This window comes from Somniosus microcephalus, chromosome 11, assembly GCF_052327205.1.
Source record: "Somniosus microcephalus isolate GS21.2 chromosome 11, FLI_Smic_1.0, whole genome shotgun sequence".
Lineage (NCBI taxonomy): Eukaryota > Metazoa > Chordata > Chondrichthyes > Squaliformes > Somniosidae > Somniosus > Somniosus microcephalus.
The window spans coordinates 143,567,585-143,584,366 of NC_140997.1; the positions used below are offsets into that span (position 1 = coordinate 143,567,585).

Genomic DNA, 16,782 nt, shown 5'->3' on the forward strand with positions numbered 1-16,782 from the left:
AAATCCAATAGGGGATTCAAGGAGAGTAGTTACAATGTTGAAGTCGCTACCACAAGGAGTAGTTGAGGCGAGTAGCATAGATGCATTTAAGGGGGATTTAGATAAGCATGAGGGAAAAAGGAATAGCAGGATATGTTGATGGGTCTAGATGAATAAGGGTGGGAGGAGGCTCGTGTGGAGCATAACCACCGGCATGGAACTGTTGGGCTAAATGGCCTGTTTCTGTGCTGTAAATACTATGGCCGTGATTTCGCCAGTGGAGGTGGAATCGCGGCAGGAGAGGTGGTTGGCGGGTTCCGGTCCCGCTCCCAGCTGCAGCCGCTCTGTGAAAAGGATTTTTCCGTTAATAGGGCTTGTTAAGTCCGCCCTGCGGGGTTCTCAGCTAATTAAAAGGAAGCGGGTCTGATGACGTAATTTGATGACACACCATCAGCCAGTTTCCTTAAAGGGACCATGGCCGCATTAATTTTGACAGTTGTGCTGTCAGTGTTCTGCAGCATTGATGTGCTTATGGAGGGAGTCACAGCACACAGGGAGGTTCTCTTCCCTTCCAAGGACGGAAGAGACCTCCCCAGGACACCACGCAATGGTTGCACATTGCACAGAAGGGCACAAGCAGGGATGTCGTCAGGAGGACCAGGCTGCAGTGGTGCAAACCTTTCAATGATCTCAGATGATCACGAAACGTTGCTGCAGATCCACACTGAACTTCATCCTGCTGCGCCACTCATCACATCCCCATAACTCTGCCTTCCCTACCCTACTACTGCACATCCTTAATCACACTAACTTACCTTGCACCTCCACCCATCCCTCTCTATCTACATTATCACTTCCCCATCTCACTAGCCACCCCTCACACTCACCCTCAGTCTAGTGCAAGATACAAGGGTAGGCACTTGGATGTTTTATGCAATGTTCATGTAAATTTTCTGTTAATGTGTTGTCAAACATTGAAATCTTTATTTTCAACACTTAGCCTTATTGTACAGATCTGTGCTCACTTTGGAAGTGTCTCAGTGAGTTGCAGTGAATGGTGAGACATAACGGTATCCCCCGCAATGGTGATGAGTGTGAAAGGAATGGCTTGGTCATTGCAGGAATGCTTTATGGTGACGGTGTGGGGTGGTGTTAACCTGGCGCATCATGTGGCAGCCAGGGTGTACAGCATCAAGTGAAGTAAATCTGGCCATGGTGATGTCATCGCTGGCCTCCCGGGCAGCAAAGTTGTCGGGTGCTGATGCCCTGTGTCCTGTGCAGCATCAGGTGACTGCAGAGAAGATTGGTGTTGTTGTTGGTGATGTTGGTGCTGGGGCTGATCGTGGAGGGATTCAGAGGACCAAGGTGAGATGTTTCCAGGGCACCGATGTTGCTGGAATAGATGGCAGCTGTAGCTGAGATGACAGAAGCAATCTGTCAATGGTGAGTGAGCTTGCTCCAAGGAGGTGACTGTGGATAGAGAGTTTACTCCAAACAATTTCAAACTGCATACAGCGCAAAAGTGTCTTCCAAGTCCTGAAGGCTCAAGCTTCTGACACTGGAAAGTGACCAGCTGTGAAATGGTAGCTTTCATACCACTTTTGCAGCTGTCACTTATTCACAGCAATGGGGTGACATAGAGAACCCGACCTACTTACCTGACGTTATCTCCGAACGATGTGAACCCCGTTAAAAATGTGGTAAAATAGAAAAAGGCTGGCAAAATAGTAGTTAACAAGCACTTACCAAGCAGTTAAGTATTTTAAATGCCTCCCCCACCGCTTGGTGTCGGGTTGGTTCTGAAATCGCAGACTCGACACTTTGGAAACTTACATGGAGGCGGGTTCCCAACCCGCTGTCAATCATTTCAATTTTGACAGTGGACCTGCCTCCAAAATTCAGTCCTATGTAACAGAGCGTGCCAGCACCTTCAGAAACGTACCCTCAAATGTTGACGCTTTCAGCATAGGTGGTGAGAGAATTAGGGGAAAAGATCTTTTGTTAAGTTCCCAAAGTGCGAACCTCACATTCCCTTTGCAGAACTGAATCAAACCTGCTTCACTGTGTAGAGTTCTGCTAATCTCTTCCTATTGCCACAATTAATTAGAGTTCAACAATGAGTGGAACTAAGAGACCAAAGGAAACACCAAAAACAAATTATTTTTGTTATTGCATTATATTTTACATTTCCTCTTTTTTAATTAACACTGTACTGAGCTTGAGATTCAACACAACTTCAACAACATTTCCAAAATAGATTACAAGGAGGAGGGATATCCAGCCAAGCAGGTCTGTGACCATTTCGCAGAAAAAAAAGTGGTTGAATTTTTTAGTATAGTTTAGATAAATTTATGCTCATTGGTGAATTTTTGAACTCAAGGGGGAAAAAATTGGCTCACGCCCCCCTCTGGGGCTGTAACTCCGCCGGAGCCCAACTGTTAGCTCCCCGAAAAAGTTAAAGCCACCATGCCCGAAATTCAATGGTAGCGCCCCAAGCAGGAGGCGGGGCGCTACTGGAAGTGCTCCCCCTCCCTCTTGGGGCGCTCCAGTTCAATATCGTGGCGCTACGTGCCGCAGTGCCACCACGTAGTGCCACACTACTGCAGGCCTCCCTACTAGTGCAGCACGAACCGGTGCCCTGCTGGGCCACCAGGGAGTGGGGTGCCGGCAGAAGAGCCCGGCACTCAAGAGGAGTGCTGGGCTGATGGAACGCGGCCGGCACCCCGCGGGAGGAGGGCAGGTGCTGGCAGGCGGCCCACAAAAAAAAGTGGCCGCCCGGCACTTCCCCTTTAAATATCGCCGCCCAGGCCGCAAGTACCTCCCCCTGACCCTGTCGGACATAGCGTCCGGCGGTACGTTAGGGGGTGCAAGCCAAGTTTGCGGCCGGGGCGCTGCGCACGGCGATGACATCATCGCCGCAGGGTGCTACCGGCTATCGCCGCCGCTAACCTCCTGCTGAATTTTGCGGGAGGCGTTAGCGACGCCACGCCCGGGCGCTTGGTGCCCCATTAGCGCCCCCTTGGGGCACTAACGGGAGGTGCAAATCAACCGATTTTTTCCCCCAAGATGTGGGATGCCAGGGCTGCAGAATGAGTAAACTTTCTACTTTTTGGTCAACATTGAGCACTCTGGGGTCTGTTGCATTGGGGCATCCAAATTGCAATCCAAGAGTCACATATGGCCCCACGCCCTGGCAATCTGGCCCTAAAAAGTACAGACAATTCTGTCCTAATTGTGCTTATATCAGCAACAAGATTGTTGTAAATTAATGAGAGCGTGGATTTAAACTTTATACATGATCCACTGAGGCTCCAAGTTATGCAGCTAAGTAGCTCATGAAGACAACATTTGGATACCGTTGAGGTACAGCAGGTTAAGATGGAGGATGAAGCAACCTTTTACACTGCCCAAATATCAGTCCTTAACCCAACTTCAGTAGAGCATTGTCTTCTGTATCAGGCTAGTATTTTGATTTCCTGCACTTGTTCTTCTACCATAGGAACAGGAGTGGGACTTTAAGCCCCTCAATCCTGTTCCGCCATTCAATGAGATCATGGCTGATCTATGACCCAACTCCGCATACCCACCTTTGCCCCATATCCTTTATTACCTTTGGTTAACAGTAATCTATCAATCTCAGATTTAAAATTAACAATTGACCCAGCATCAACTGCCGTTTGCAGAAGAAAGTTTCAAACTTCTACCACCCACTGTGTGTAGAAGTGTTTCCTAACTTCACTCCTGAAAGGCCTGGCTCTCATTTTTAGGCTATGTCCCCTAGTCCTAGATTTCCCAACCAGCAGAAATAATTTCTCTCTATCTACCCTATCAGTTCCCCTCAATATCTTGAAAACTTCAATCAAATCACCCCTTAATCTTCTAAATTCCAGTGAATACAACCCTAGTTTGTGTAATCACTCCTCGTAATTTAACCCTTGGAGTCCAGGTATCATTCTAGTAAACCTACGCTGCACTCCCTCCAAGGCCAATATATCCTTTCTACAGTGTGGTGCCCCAGGTGTGGTCTAACCAGGGCTTTGTATAGCTATAGCATGACTTCTAACCCCTTGTACTCTAATCCTCTAGATATAAAGGTAAACATTCCATTAGCCTTTTTGATTATTTTTTGTACCTGTCCATGACATTTTAATGATCTATGTACATGGACCCCTAAGTCTCTTTGGACCTCCACTGCTTCTAGCTTTTCACCATTTAGAAAGTACTCTGTTCTATCCTTTTTAGGTCCAAAGTGGATGACCTCACATTTGCCTATATTGAAATCCATTTGCCACAGTTTTACACATTCACTTACTCTATTAATATCTCTTTGTAATTTTATGCTTCCATCTACACTGCTTACAATTCTGCCTATCTTTGTGTCATCAGCAAACTTGGATATGTGGCTCTCTATCCTGCCATCCAAGACGTTAATAAATACAGGGAATAGTTGAGGCCTCAACACTGATCCCTGTGGGACGCCACTAGTCATATCCTGCCAATTAGAGTACCTGCCCATTATCCTTATTTTCTGACTCCTGCCGCTCAGCCAATCTCCTAACCAGGTCAAAATTTTACCCTCAATTCCATGAACTTCAACACAGTCTTTTATGAGGGACTTTATTGAATGCCTTCTGGAAGTCCATATAAATAACATCCATAGGCATTCCCTTGTCCACTGCTTTAGTCACCTCTTTAAAAAAATTCAGTCAAGTTCATCAGGCATGACCTACCTTTCACAAATCCATGCTGGCTCTCTCTGATCAGCTTAAAATTATCAGGTTGTTCAGACACTCTGGCCTCGAAATTGGGACCCTTAGCGCCGGCCATTAAGGCTGGTTTTGCTGAAAAAATGGCGGCCACCTCACTCCTGCCCGCTTCTAGTGCGGAACGTGGCGGCCACTATTTTGGGAAGTTCGGCAGTGCTGCCATTGCCTGCGTCCGCCGCACACATTTAAATGATACAGATCATGATGTCAATCAGTGTGCAACTGTGATTTTCGATGTCGCCGCTCTTAATACTGCTCTCTCCAAACCACGAACGGAAGAACGTGCATGCAGCAGTACAACAGAGACGCTGCCAGTGTTTCTTACAGGGACATACACAACTTTCAGGTAAGTTTAGAATTTTGCTTTTGGACTTTTTTTTTACATTTTATTGGAGTAGTGGCTTGGCGTAATGCATTTTTAAAAAGTTGTTAAAGTGTGCAGGGAGTGCTGCTGGACATTTGCAAGGCTTTGGCTGTTAAAGGAAGGCCTCCGAGAAGACCACTTGCTCCCAAGTCCTGAGGGCTCTAGTTGCAGTCCCCCTTGGGCTGCAACATGACATGGAGATGGAGCAAAGGCAGCAAAGAGGACAAGCTGCTCACAGAGGGAGGAGGAAGCAGAAGCGGTAAAAGCAGAAGGAAGGAGGCAACCCAGACGCCCCCTTTCTAGCCAGGATATCCGGGATGGAATCATCCGCCTGCAGTACTAGTGATCACAACCCCAATTCCCCTTTCAACATTAGTCCCACACCTTCCCTTCCCTCTGTTACTGACCATCACAGCGTCCTCTTGGCCACAATGCTGAAATAAAAGCCACTGCAAAGCAAACTTTCCAATCCAGCTTTATTCATATATACATCCAATATTACATCAAAAAATCAACTAATCACCCTTGAACATTCCCTTAGTGACTGTCTTGTGTGTGCCCTTGCCTCTCCTAGTGATGTCACGCAGTGCTACCCCACTGGCTGCAGCATGCTGGTGGAAGGCTGCTGACTTTCAGTGGGGGACACTGCAAATGGCCTTGCTGGTCAACCTTGAGGAGCTGGAAGTGTGAAATCGCGTGATGGTGTTTCTTCTTCTTCTTCACTCTCCTCTCTCTCTTCTTGGCTGGGCAGGCTGGATTTCTTGGGTGCCTGAAATGAGGAAGGCACAAGGGTAGGGTTGTGGTTATGGGAGGGGGGTAACACAAAAGGTGCATGCTTACACCATGTGCAGCTTGTAAATCAGAAGAGATTGTGGGATGAGGGGGAAGTGGGAGGAGAGAAGGAGAATAATGTATGAGGATACCAGCATCTTGTATTCTTTCAGCCCCGCCGCTGGCCAAGGGCTCAGCCATGCCCCTGCCAAGAATGGCCAGCACCGTCTCCTCCAAGGGGGTGAGGTGAAACTAGGAATGTGAGGTGTGCCTCGTGTTTGGTACAGATTGTTGGTAGGTGAGTGATTGCCGGCGTGGGGCGGTGTGGTCGTGCATTGAGCAGTATGTGAGGCTAGTGCTGCAGTTGGTAGGAGACGGCCTCTGAAGATGGCACTCATGTGAGGTCATGAAACTTCTTTGGGCACTGCTGGTAGGGATGGCCTCGGCAATCTGGTCCCACATCCTTCTTTCTGGAAGGCCTCCTGGCCCCATGTGGGTAGAGGACCTCTCTTCCAGCGTTGACTACCTGCACAAAGCTGGAGTGCTGCGACCAAGACCCTGGGTGCCCTTTCCCTGGCCTGTTGAGCCATTTGTGTTAGTGTTGAAGCACTTTTAGCATTTTTTATGTGCAGAATGCAGCCCAGCAATCAATCTGTTAGGATGACCCGAGTTCAAGTCATTCACCTATACCTGGACAATGAGAATCAAATATGTATCTTCATAACTGCACAAAGTGGTCCAGCTTTCATGGAAACTAAAACTCAAAAGATGTTTGCTGGCCGCAGATTCCCCTCTCGTATACTTTGAAGCTAAAAACTGGGATTTAGGCAAACAAAAGGTGTTTTCCATCGTTTAACAAGGTTATCTGACATGAAGGTATCCTGAACTTCCAGCCCCAGCCCTTTTGCACATTACCAACTATTTTATTAATTTGATAGATTTTGAGTCAAAGCCAGCAGTCTGTGGTAATTTAAAATTGCTTTACCATCGGAATGTATTTGCATAGGAACACTGCCTTAATGTGACCTTTTGCACACCAGACAGGAATGTGTATTGTCTCCAAGCTGCAGAAAACAAGCACATTTAAATTGACTAGTCACAGCTCAGATATTTAAAAAAAACTTTCCTATCATTTGAATTGTGACTCTACTCTTATTTGTCACATATGACTGCAGTTAGATTGACCAAGAGGGGGAAAAAATCTGGTTGTCCTCACAGCAGTTTCACATTCATCTGGCTGCCAGCTGCCCAACATCTGGTCTGCAGGTACTGGAAACCAAAAATCAATAAAAGCATCTAACAAAGAGCATTAATATGATAGCAAAATACTGCGGATGCTGGAAATCCGAAATAACAACAGAAAACGCTGGAAAAACTCAGCAGGCCAGGGCAGCATCCGCGGAGAGAGAAACAGAGTTAACGATGACCTTTCGTCAGAACTGGAAAAAAGCAGGAAAAGGAATAGATTGTGAAGCAAGTTAGGGGCTGGGAAAAGGGGGAGGGGATGAAAGAACAAAAGGGGAGGTCAATGATAGGATAGAAAGCAGGAGAGATTAAGAGACATTAAGAGATATTCAAGGTGAGAGGAGGTGGTAATAGGACAGGTTAAGGAACAAAGGATGGCTATAGATGAGGTATGAATTGCGTTGGCAGAATGAAGGACAGCTGCCATGTGGGAGGGAAGAAAAAAGGCCAAACAAAAGTATGGATAAAAAAAATTAAAAATGTATATATATGTGATAGGGGCCGAGGTTATGATCTGAAATTGTTGAACTCTATGTTGAGTCCAGAGGGCTGTAAAGTGCCTAAATCGAAAGATGAGGTGCTGTTCCTCGAGCTTACACTGAGCTTCCATGGAACAATGCAAGAGGCCGAGGACGGTGAGGTCTGAGTGGGAATGGAGCGGTGAATTAAAGTGACAGGCCACCGGGAGCTCGGGGTCCCCCTTACGGACTGAACGGTAGAGGAGACCACATCGTGAGCAGCGAATACAGTATACTAAATTGCTGGAAGTACAAGTAAATCGCTGTTTCACCTGGAAGGGGTGTTTGGGGCCCTGGACAGTGGGAAGGGGGGGGGGGAGGTATAAGGACATGTGTTGCATCTCCTGTGCTTGCACGGGAAGGTACCGGGCGAAGGGGAAGGGGGTGCTGGGGGTGGTAGAGGAGTGGACTAGGGTGTCTTGGAGGGAGCGGTCCCTACAGAATGCTGAAAGGGGAGGTGAGGGGAAGTTGCATTTGGTGGTGGGATCACGTTGGAGGTGGCGGAAAATGATCCGTTGAATGTGGAGGCTGGTGGGGTGAAAGGTGAGGCCAAGGGGAACTCTATCGTGGTTCCAGGGGGGAGGGGCAGGGGTGAGGGCAGAAGCGCAGGAGATAGAACGGACACGGTCGAGGGCCGTGTCAACCACGGTAGAGGGGAATCCTTGGTTGAGGAAAAAGGAAGACATGTCGGAAGCATTGGTGTGGAAGGTGGCATCGTCAGAGCAGATGCGGCGGAGACGGAGAAACTGGGAGAATAGAATAGAGTCCTTACAGGAGGTGGGGTGGGAGGAAGTGTAGTCCAGGTAGCTGTGGGAGTCAGTGGGCTTGTAGTGAATGTTGGTCAATAACCTATCCCCAGAGATGGAGACGGAGAAGTCGAGCAAGGGAAGGGAAGAGTCGGAGATGGACCATGTGAAGGTGAGGGAAGGGTGGAAATTGGAAGCAAAGTGAATGAAATTTTCTAGTTCAGGGTGAGAGCAGGAGACGGCACCGATACAGTCATCAATATACTGGAAAAAGAGGTGAGGGAGGGGACCCGAGTAGGACTGGAAGAAAGAGTGTTCCACCTATCCCACAAAAAGGCAGGCATAGCTAGGACCCATGCAGGTACCCATAGCAACACCTTTGATTGGAGGGAATGAGTGGAGTCAAAGGAGAAGTTGTTCAATGTGAGAACAAGTTCAGCCAGGCAGAAGAAGGTGGTGGTGGATGGGGACTGGTTGGGCCTCTGTTCAAAGAAGAAGCGGAGCGCCCTCAGGCCATCCTGGTGGGAGATGGAGGTGTGGAGGGATTGTACGTCCATGGTGAAAAGGAGGTGGTTGGAGCCGGGAAACTAGAAACTGTTAAAGTGGCGGAGGGCGTCGGAAGAGTCACGGATGTAGGTGGGAAGAGACTGGACAAGGGGAGAAAAAATAGAGTCGAGATAGGAAGAGATAAGTTCCGTGGGGCAAGAACAGGCTGAAACGATGGGTCTACCAGGACAGTCCTGTTTTCCTGTTTGTGGATCTTGGGAAGGAGGTAGAAGCGGGCTGTGTGGGGTTGGGGAACTATGAGGTTGGCGGCCGTGTGGGGGGAAGATCTCCAGAGGAGATGAGGTCAGTGACAGTCTTGGAAATGGTGGCTTGATGTTGGGTAGTAGGGTCATGGTCCAGGTGGAGGTAGGAGGAGGTGTCGGAGAGTTGGCGCCAAGACCCACTTCATGAGGTGACATTCCAAGGGTGGGGGGAGGGGTGGTCCAGTGGCAAACAGAAATAGGTACCTTCCTGTGGGGCTGGATGGTACATGCCAGTTTGATCAGTTCTGCAGTATAAGCACAGCATAAACGTTAGCCTACAGGAGGCACTACAGCCAATGGCTAGGAGATGCGTAGCTAGAGTGACTTGCTCTCCTGTTCTCCTTTCTTGTCTTTGGAGGAAGACTGGTCAGAGTCCTCCCAGTGAGGAAAAAAAATCACTGGAGCCCACATTCTATTTAACTCATGGAGCATAATGGATTTTTTTAAATCAAAAAAGTGTCTAATTATCAAGTCCTTGCTTTGTCAAACCTACTCAATTGTTCTATGGATTTTTTGAGGCAAGGGAACAGTTTAGGCTGATCGAGCTGAAGGATACTGTGCTCTGGAAAGGAACACTTTTCCATTGCAGTCACCCAGAGTCAGTATCGAGCACCCCCAACAGGTATAGCATAGGTTGCACATAGAATAAAGCTCCCTCCAACTGTACTTCAATGATATACCTCAGAGCAACACCCCATAATATTTTTAACACACCAGTGTAATATTTTTTCTTTCAACATCAATCATCTTGTGGCCTCTTTTGAGTGAGATTGCCAAATTGGGGTCAATTTTGTATTGAGCCCAGTCCCACCAGGAATTCGGCTCTGAGACTGCTCCAATTCATTTCACCCATGACCTTTGCAGCCAGATTAGAAGAGGCTCGCCCATCAGTCTGGACTGGATTCAAACTGCCGTCTCATTATTGAAATGACTGTGTTTAACACCAGCATCCCAATGTGCCTTTTCAAAAAAATTAAAATTATCAGCAAGTATTTTTGTCTTTTAAGGAGCAGACTCACATGACAGAATAACATCTACTGCTCGATACAGCTGCAGCTCGTTCAGGATGTGTAGAAGCTGTTGAACGGTTGCTTGTTTCATTCCCCATGCCCACATCAGCTCTCGTGTTCTGTTATAATTTCCTCCAAGCGATTCAATTTTCCTTAGCTCAGTCTGATCGGCTATGATACGAGAGCCTGAAAGACAAGTTTTAAAAGGGACAGTTTAAATACCCGAATATGCCGTGAATGTCCCTCACACTGAGATCATAGCCCACCATGTACGGAAGTCATGGGGAAAGGGAAGGAAAGCAAACCGTGGCCCAATATGACAGTGTTGCACTGTACACAGTGCACCACTGGACCAAACCAACCAAGTAGTGTTATAAAAAGACGGTGGAATAAAGAAAGAACTTGTACTTATATAGCACCTTTCACAACTGCAGAATGTCCTAAAGTGCTTACAGCTAATGAGGTACTTTTGAAGTGTAGTCACTGTTATAATGTAGGGAAATGTGGTAGCCAATTTGTGCACAAACAGCAATGAGATAAGACACCAGATAATCTGTTTTAACACTGTAGGTTGAAGGATAAATATCGCCCAGGACAGCAAGACAAACTCCCCTGCTCATCAAATACTGCCACGGGATCTTTTACATCCACCTTGGTTTCACTTCTCATCCGAAAGACACCACCTCTGAAAATGCAGAACTCCCTCAGTACTGCACTGGTGTCAGCCTAGATTATGTGCTCAAGTCTGTGAAGACCTTCTGACTCAGGTGAGAGTGCTACCACTGAGTCAAGGCTGACAACTTTGTACTCCTGTAAGTTTCGCAGACAACGGTTCTGTGAAAAGAAAAACCTCCCGATATCTAACCTATTTCTATTCTTACATAGTTTATACGCATGTCTGCTGGTCCTCCCTAATATATCTAACTCAAATAGCCTATCCACATGGACCGAATCTAAATTCAGCATTGTTTCAAAGACCGCAATCAAATCTCCTTGAAGTCTGCGCTTTTCTGGAGTAAAAAATCCCAGCTCTCTAAGCCACTGGTAACTAGGTATCAATCTGGTGGCCCTTCTCTGAACCTTTTCCAGGTCCTCTCTATCACCCATAATGTGAGGGGACCAAAACTGAACACAGTATTCTACATCAGGCCAAATCAAAGTTTTATACAAGGACCTTAGTGTTTTTTGTTTTGTACTGGATTGTCCTGGCAATACATTCTAATGCTGTATTTACTTCTGCTATAGAAGAAGACTTGAAGACTTGTATTTATATAGCGCCTTTCACGACCACCGGACGTCTCAAAGAGCTTCACAGCCAATGAAGTACTTTTGAAGTGGCGTCACTGTTGTAATGTGGGAAACACGGCAGCCAATTTGCACACAGCAAGCTCCCACAAACAGCAATGTGATAATGACCAAATAATCTGTTTTTGTTATGTTGGTTGAGGGATAAATATTGGCCATACATGACAGAGTAATGCCACCAATCAAGTGCACATTACGTCTGGAGGAACCTGCAGTAATAACATCACAATCTGTGATCGCCTTATGTGAAGGACGCCACATACCCAAGATGTGGTCCAAACTGACAAGTGACACATCAGCATAAAGACCATCCACAAAAGCCTGAAGCAGTCACGATAAAAGTCACAGTGCACCACAACAGACACCAGGGAAGATTTTGTGGCTAAAATTTAATCTGCTTCAGACAACGGTTAAAAACTGTGCAAGCATTGGCCTTGTGGTATGCAGCCTCATGCAAACATCTCGGGTAAATTCTAGCGTGTAACTCACTGGGGATGATTTTTAACTCCCAGTGGGTTACGAGCAGGGCGATTGTGAGATGCACTTGCAGGCCCAGATTTCAGGCCCGTTGTACTTTAATTCCTGGGCCTCATCCGCCTGCCGCCGATCAACTGCCCGTCCAAAGTGAGCGGAGAGCAACAGCTGGCTGGTGGGCAGGAGACCAATGTTCCCTTTAATTGTTTTTTGGGTGCGCGGCCCCTTTAAGGGCAAGTCCAAGGCAAGAGAGGCTACTACTTTCCTTGTGTGGCCCGGATTTCCACTGGCCTTGGAGTGGCTTTTTGTCCTACTGGCAGCTGTCGACCTGCCTCAGCCTGGCAGGAAAGCCACAGCGCTTCTCTGCTCAGGTCCGAGTTAAAATCCAATTAGGGACCCAATGAAACCCTGATTTGCTTAAATTCATGAGACTCCTGTCTGCTTACGGGGAGGTGCCTCAGCCACATAACTGCAGTGAACATTTAAAATGGTGGCCGGTGGGATTCGATCAGGAACAGGATGGTAAGTCTGAATGCTCCATTTTAAAGGCCCCTGCCTGTAGTGATCAATAGCATGTCATTCTATAGTGGACAAATGTAAGAAGTCACACAACACCAGGTTATAGTCCAACAGCTTTATTTGAAATCACAAGCTTTCGGAGCGCTGCTCCTTCTTCAGGTGAAGTGGAGAAATGCATAAAGACACAGCTTATATAGTCAGAGAATCATGTCAGATGTTTACAGGTAACCTTTCCAACTGCCATTTATCGCACCTCGGCAGAGAGATAATCACAGCAGTCAAAGGTGTGAATGGTGTCCAAACAGGTCAGTCAGGGAAACATTACATCAAAGAACAATGAGGTGGGGTCACAAGGGGTCAAATATTGCAGATGCTGGGGTCTGTATGAAAAACAAAAAAAGACAAAAAACATTTTTTTTGGCTGGAAATCACAGCAGGTCCGGCCGCATCTGTGTAGAGAGAACAAGCCAATGTCGACTCGAGTCTGGATGACCCTGCATCAGGTGGGGTTACATGTAGCGTGACATGAACCCAAGATCTCGGTTGAGGCCGTCCTCATGAGTGCGGAACTTGGCTATCAGTTTCTGCTCGACGATTTTGCGTTGTCGTGTGTCTCGAAGGCCACCTTGGAGAATGCTTACCCGAAGATCGGAGGCTGAATGTCCTTGACTGCTGAAGTGTTCCCCGACTGGGAGGGAACACTCCTGCCTGGCGATTGTTGCGCGGTGTCCGTTCATCCGTTGTCGCAGTGTCTGCATGGTCTCGCCGATGTACCATGCTCCGGGGCATCCTTTCCTGCAACGTATGAGGTAGACAACGTTGGCCGAGTCACATGAGTATGTACCATGTACCTGGTGGGTGGTGTCCTCACATGTGATGATGGTATCTGTGTTGATGATCTGGCATGTCTTGCAGAGGTTGCTGTGGCAGGGTTGTGTGGTGTTGTGGTCGCTGTTCTCCTGAAAGCTGGGTAATTTGCTGCGAACGATGGTCTGTTTGAGGTTAGGCGGCTGTTTGAAAGCGAGTAGTGGAGGCGTGGGGATGGCCTTAGCGAGGTGTTCATCGTCATCGATGACATGTTGAAGGCTGCGAAGAACATGGCGTAGTTTCTCCGCTCCGGGGAAGTACTGGACGACGAAGGGTACTCTGTTGGTTGTGTCCCGTGTTTGTCTTCTGAGGAGGTCTATGCGATTTTTCGCTGTGGCCCGTCGGAACTGTCGATCGACGAGTCGAGCGTCATATCCCGTTCTTACAAGGGCGTCTTTCAGTGTCTGTAGGTGTCCATCGCATTCCTCCTCGTCTGAGCAGATCCTGTGTATTCGCAGGGCTTGTCCATAGGGGATGGCTTCTTTAACGTGGTTAGGGTGGAAGCTGGAGAAGTGAAGCATCGTGAGGTTGTCCGTGGGCTTGCGGTAGAGTGAAGTGCTGAGGTGTCCGTCTTTGATGGAGATTCGTGTGTCCAGGAATGAGACTGATTCTGAGGAGTAGTCCATGGTGAGTTTGATGGTGGGATGGAACTTGTTGATGTTATCGTGTAGTCTTTTCAGTGATTCTTCGCCGTGGGTCCATAGGAAGAAAATGTCGTCAATGTATCTGGTGTATAGCGTTGGTTGGAGATCCTGTGCAGCGAAGAAGTCTTGCTCGAACTTGTGCATGAAGATGTTTGCGTATTGGGGTGCGAATTTGGTCCCCATGGCTGTTCCGTGTGTTTGGGTAAAGAACTGGTTGTCGAAGGTGAAGACATTGTGGTCAAGGATGAAGCGGATGAGTTGTAGGATGGCGTCTGGAGATTGGCTGTTGTTGGTGTTGAGTACTGAGGCTGTCGCAGCGATGCCGTCATCGTGGGGGATGCTGGTGTAGAGTGCCGAGACGTCCATCGTGGCGAGGAGTGTTCCTGGTTCAACTGGTCCGTGGGTGCTGAGCTTCTGTAAGAAGTCTGTAGTGTCGCGACAGAAGCTGGGGGTTCCCTGTACGATGGGTTTCAGGATGCCCTCGACATATCCAGAGAGGTTCTCACACAGGGTTCCGCTGCCTGATGCGATAGGACGTCCAGGTGTGTTGGCTTTGTGTTTACCCCAGTCCAACTCCGGCATCTCCACACCATTCTATAGTGGACACTAGGTGGAGCTGTGTAGAGCTGTATATAGCTATATGTTTAAGACTACATTACCCATGAGGCACTAGGTGACCCAGAAGGCAACAGTCAAGATGGCAGCCTGCACACAGGAGCACACATGGAAGCCTCTACAGATACTGGACCTAGAGAACGTGTACTGAATAAATAACTAGCTAGAAGCTAGCTGTGTTCATAATAAGAATGTCTAGTTATTAATGAACATAACATGGTACCAGGGTGGTGAAGATCTGCTGAAAATTGTGAAAAGCGACATGGAGAATTTGAAGCCACCAGGAGGTTTGAATCTCGAGGGAAATGTCGACTACAATTGGCGGATTTTTAAACAACAATTCGAACTCTACATTGCAGCCATCGGATTCGGTACGAAGCCAGACGCAAGGAAGATAGCGTTGCTGCTTACGGTTGCAGGCCCACAGGCGATAGAGGTATTTAATACATTTTTATTTAATCCAGCGGAGAACAGAGAAAAATTAGAAGATGTGCTAAAAAATTTTGATGCACATTGCTCTCCCAAAAAGAATGAGACGTATGAAAGATACATCTTCCGTTCTCGGACACAGCAACAAAATGAGACTTTTGTTAGCTTTATAACTGATCTGAAACTGAAAGCACAGACATGTAATTTCTCTGAGCTCAAAGCATCCATGATTCGTGACCAGATTGTGTTTGGTATTCATGATAAAAAAGTCAGGGAACGTCTGTTGAGAGAAACCGAACTAAATTTGGAAAATGCAGTGAAAATATGCAAAGCCAGCGAGCTAGCTCAAAATCACGCGAAGACTTTCAGTGAAATCAATAATGATGCGAATGTAATGAGTGATAATGCTGCTGTCGGTGCTGTGTCCTACAAGGGGAAGAAACGTGGGCAGAACAGAAATGAAAAGCAATCGGAGGATGAAATTTTAAATTGTAAACGCTGTGGTTACAAACACCAGTTAAGACAATGCCCAGCGTTTGGAAAAATGTGCACAAAGTGTAATGGAAAGAATCACTTTGCCAAACAATGCTTTTCAAAAGTAAAAATGACGAAAGGGCAACGAGTTAATGTGATTGAGGACACTGATGTAAGTGAGACATTTTTTGTAGGAATGGTGTCATGTGATGATATCAAAAAAGATACAGAAAATGTGCAGCCCTCAGAAATAGACAATGCTGAACATAAAGTTAATGCAGTAAAAGAGGACAAATGGATGATCCCACTGCAGATAAATGGAGCATTAGTTACATTGAAACTGGACACTGGGGCAAAAGCAAACTTAATCAGTATGAGTGACATTAACAATATGAAAGAAAAGCCCAAAATACAGAAAAAGTCAGTACTACTGAAGGACTATAATGGACAGAAAATAGATAGCTTAGGTGTATGCAGACTTAAAGTGACAGTCAAAGACAAAGTGCATCATCTCATGTTTTCTGTTGTGGCTGAAAGGCTTGATTCACTACTGGGTGACAAAGCTTGTGAGGACTTAGAACTGGTCAAAAGAGTCTACCGTATAAACTGTGCCATAAGCAGACCAGATGACTCGGTGGATTCTGTAGTGAATAATTTCCAGGATGTGTTCAAAGGATTTGGAGTTCTACCATTCACTTACAAGATCCAGCTAAAGCAGGATGCTCAGCCAGTGGTACATGCTCCACGAAGAGTTCCAGCACCCCTGCGTGACCGGCTCAAGAATGAACTGGACAGAATGACCACACTAGGAGTCATCAGGAAAGTCGAAGAGCCAACAGACTGGGTTAACTCCATGGTATGTGTAAAGAAAAAGAACAATGATCTAAGAATATGCATGGATCCAAAGGACTTAAATGCAAACATAAAACGTGATCACTACCAGATTCCCAAGCGAGAAGAAATCACCAGTGAAATGTCAGGTGCCAGATACTTTACAAAGCTCGATGCCTCACAAGGATTTTGGCAACTAAAACTGGATGAAGAGAGCACCAAATACTATACCTTTAACACACCATTTGGCAGGTATTGTTTCCTCAGAATGCCTTTCGGGATAATATCTGCATCTGAAATCTTTCAAAGAGCGATGGAACACATAATTGAAGGTCTGGAAGGAGTTCGGGTCTATGTTGATGACATCATCATCTGGGGCTCCACGCTGAAAGAACACAATGAGAGACTGACTAAAG

General features: G+C 46.9%; 1 protein-coding gene across 4 annotated transcripts in view; it reads right to left on the minus strand.

The window, feature by feature from the left end:
* The window catches only part of LOC147110926 (interleukin-1 receptor-associated kinase-like 2), a 77,836-nt gene that overhangs the window by 32,095 nt on the left and 28,959 nt on the right, over positions 1-16,782 (minus strand). For all 4 annotated transcript variants that reach the window (XM_086001338.1, XM_086001340.1, XM_086001337.1 and 1 more), the window contains exon 2: positions 10,218-10,394. In XM_086001338.1, the coding sequence (XP_085857464.1) occupies positions 10,218-10,394 (177 nt within the window). The remainder of the gene's footprint in view (positions 1-10,217; positions 10,395-16,782) is intronic.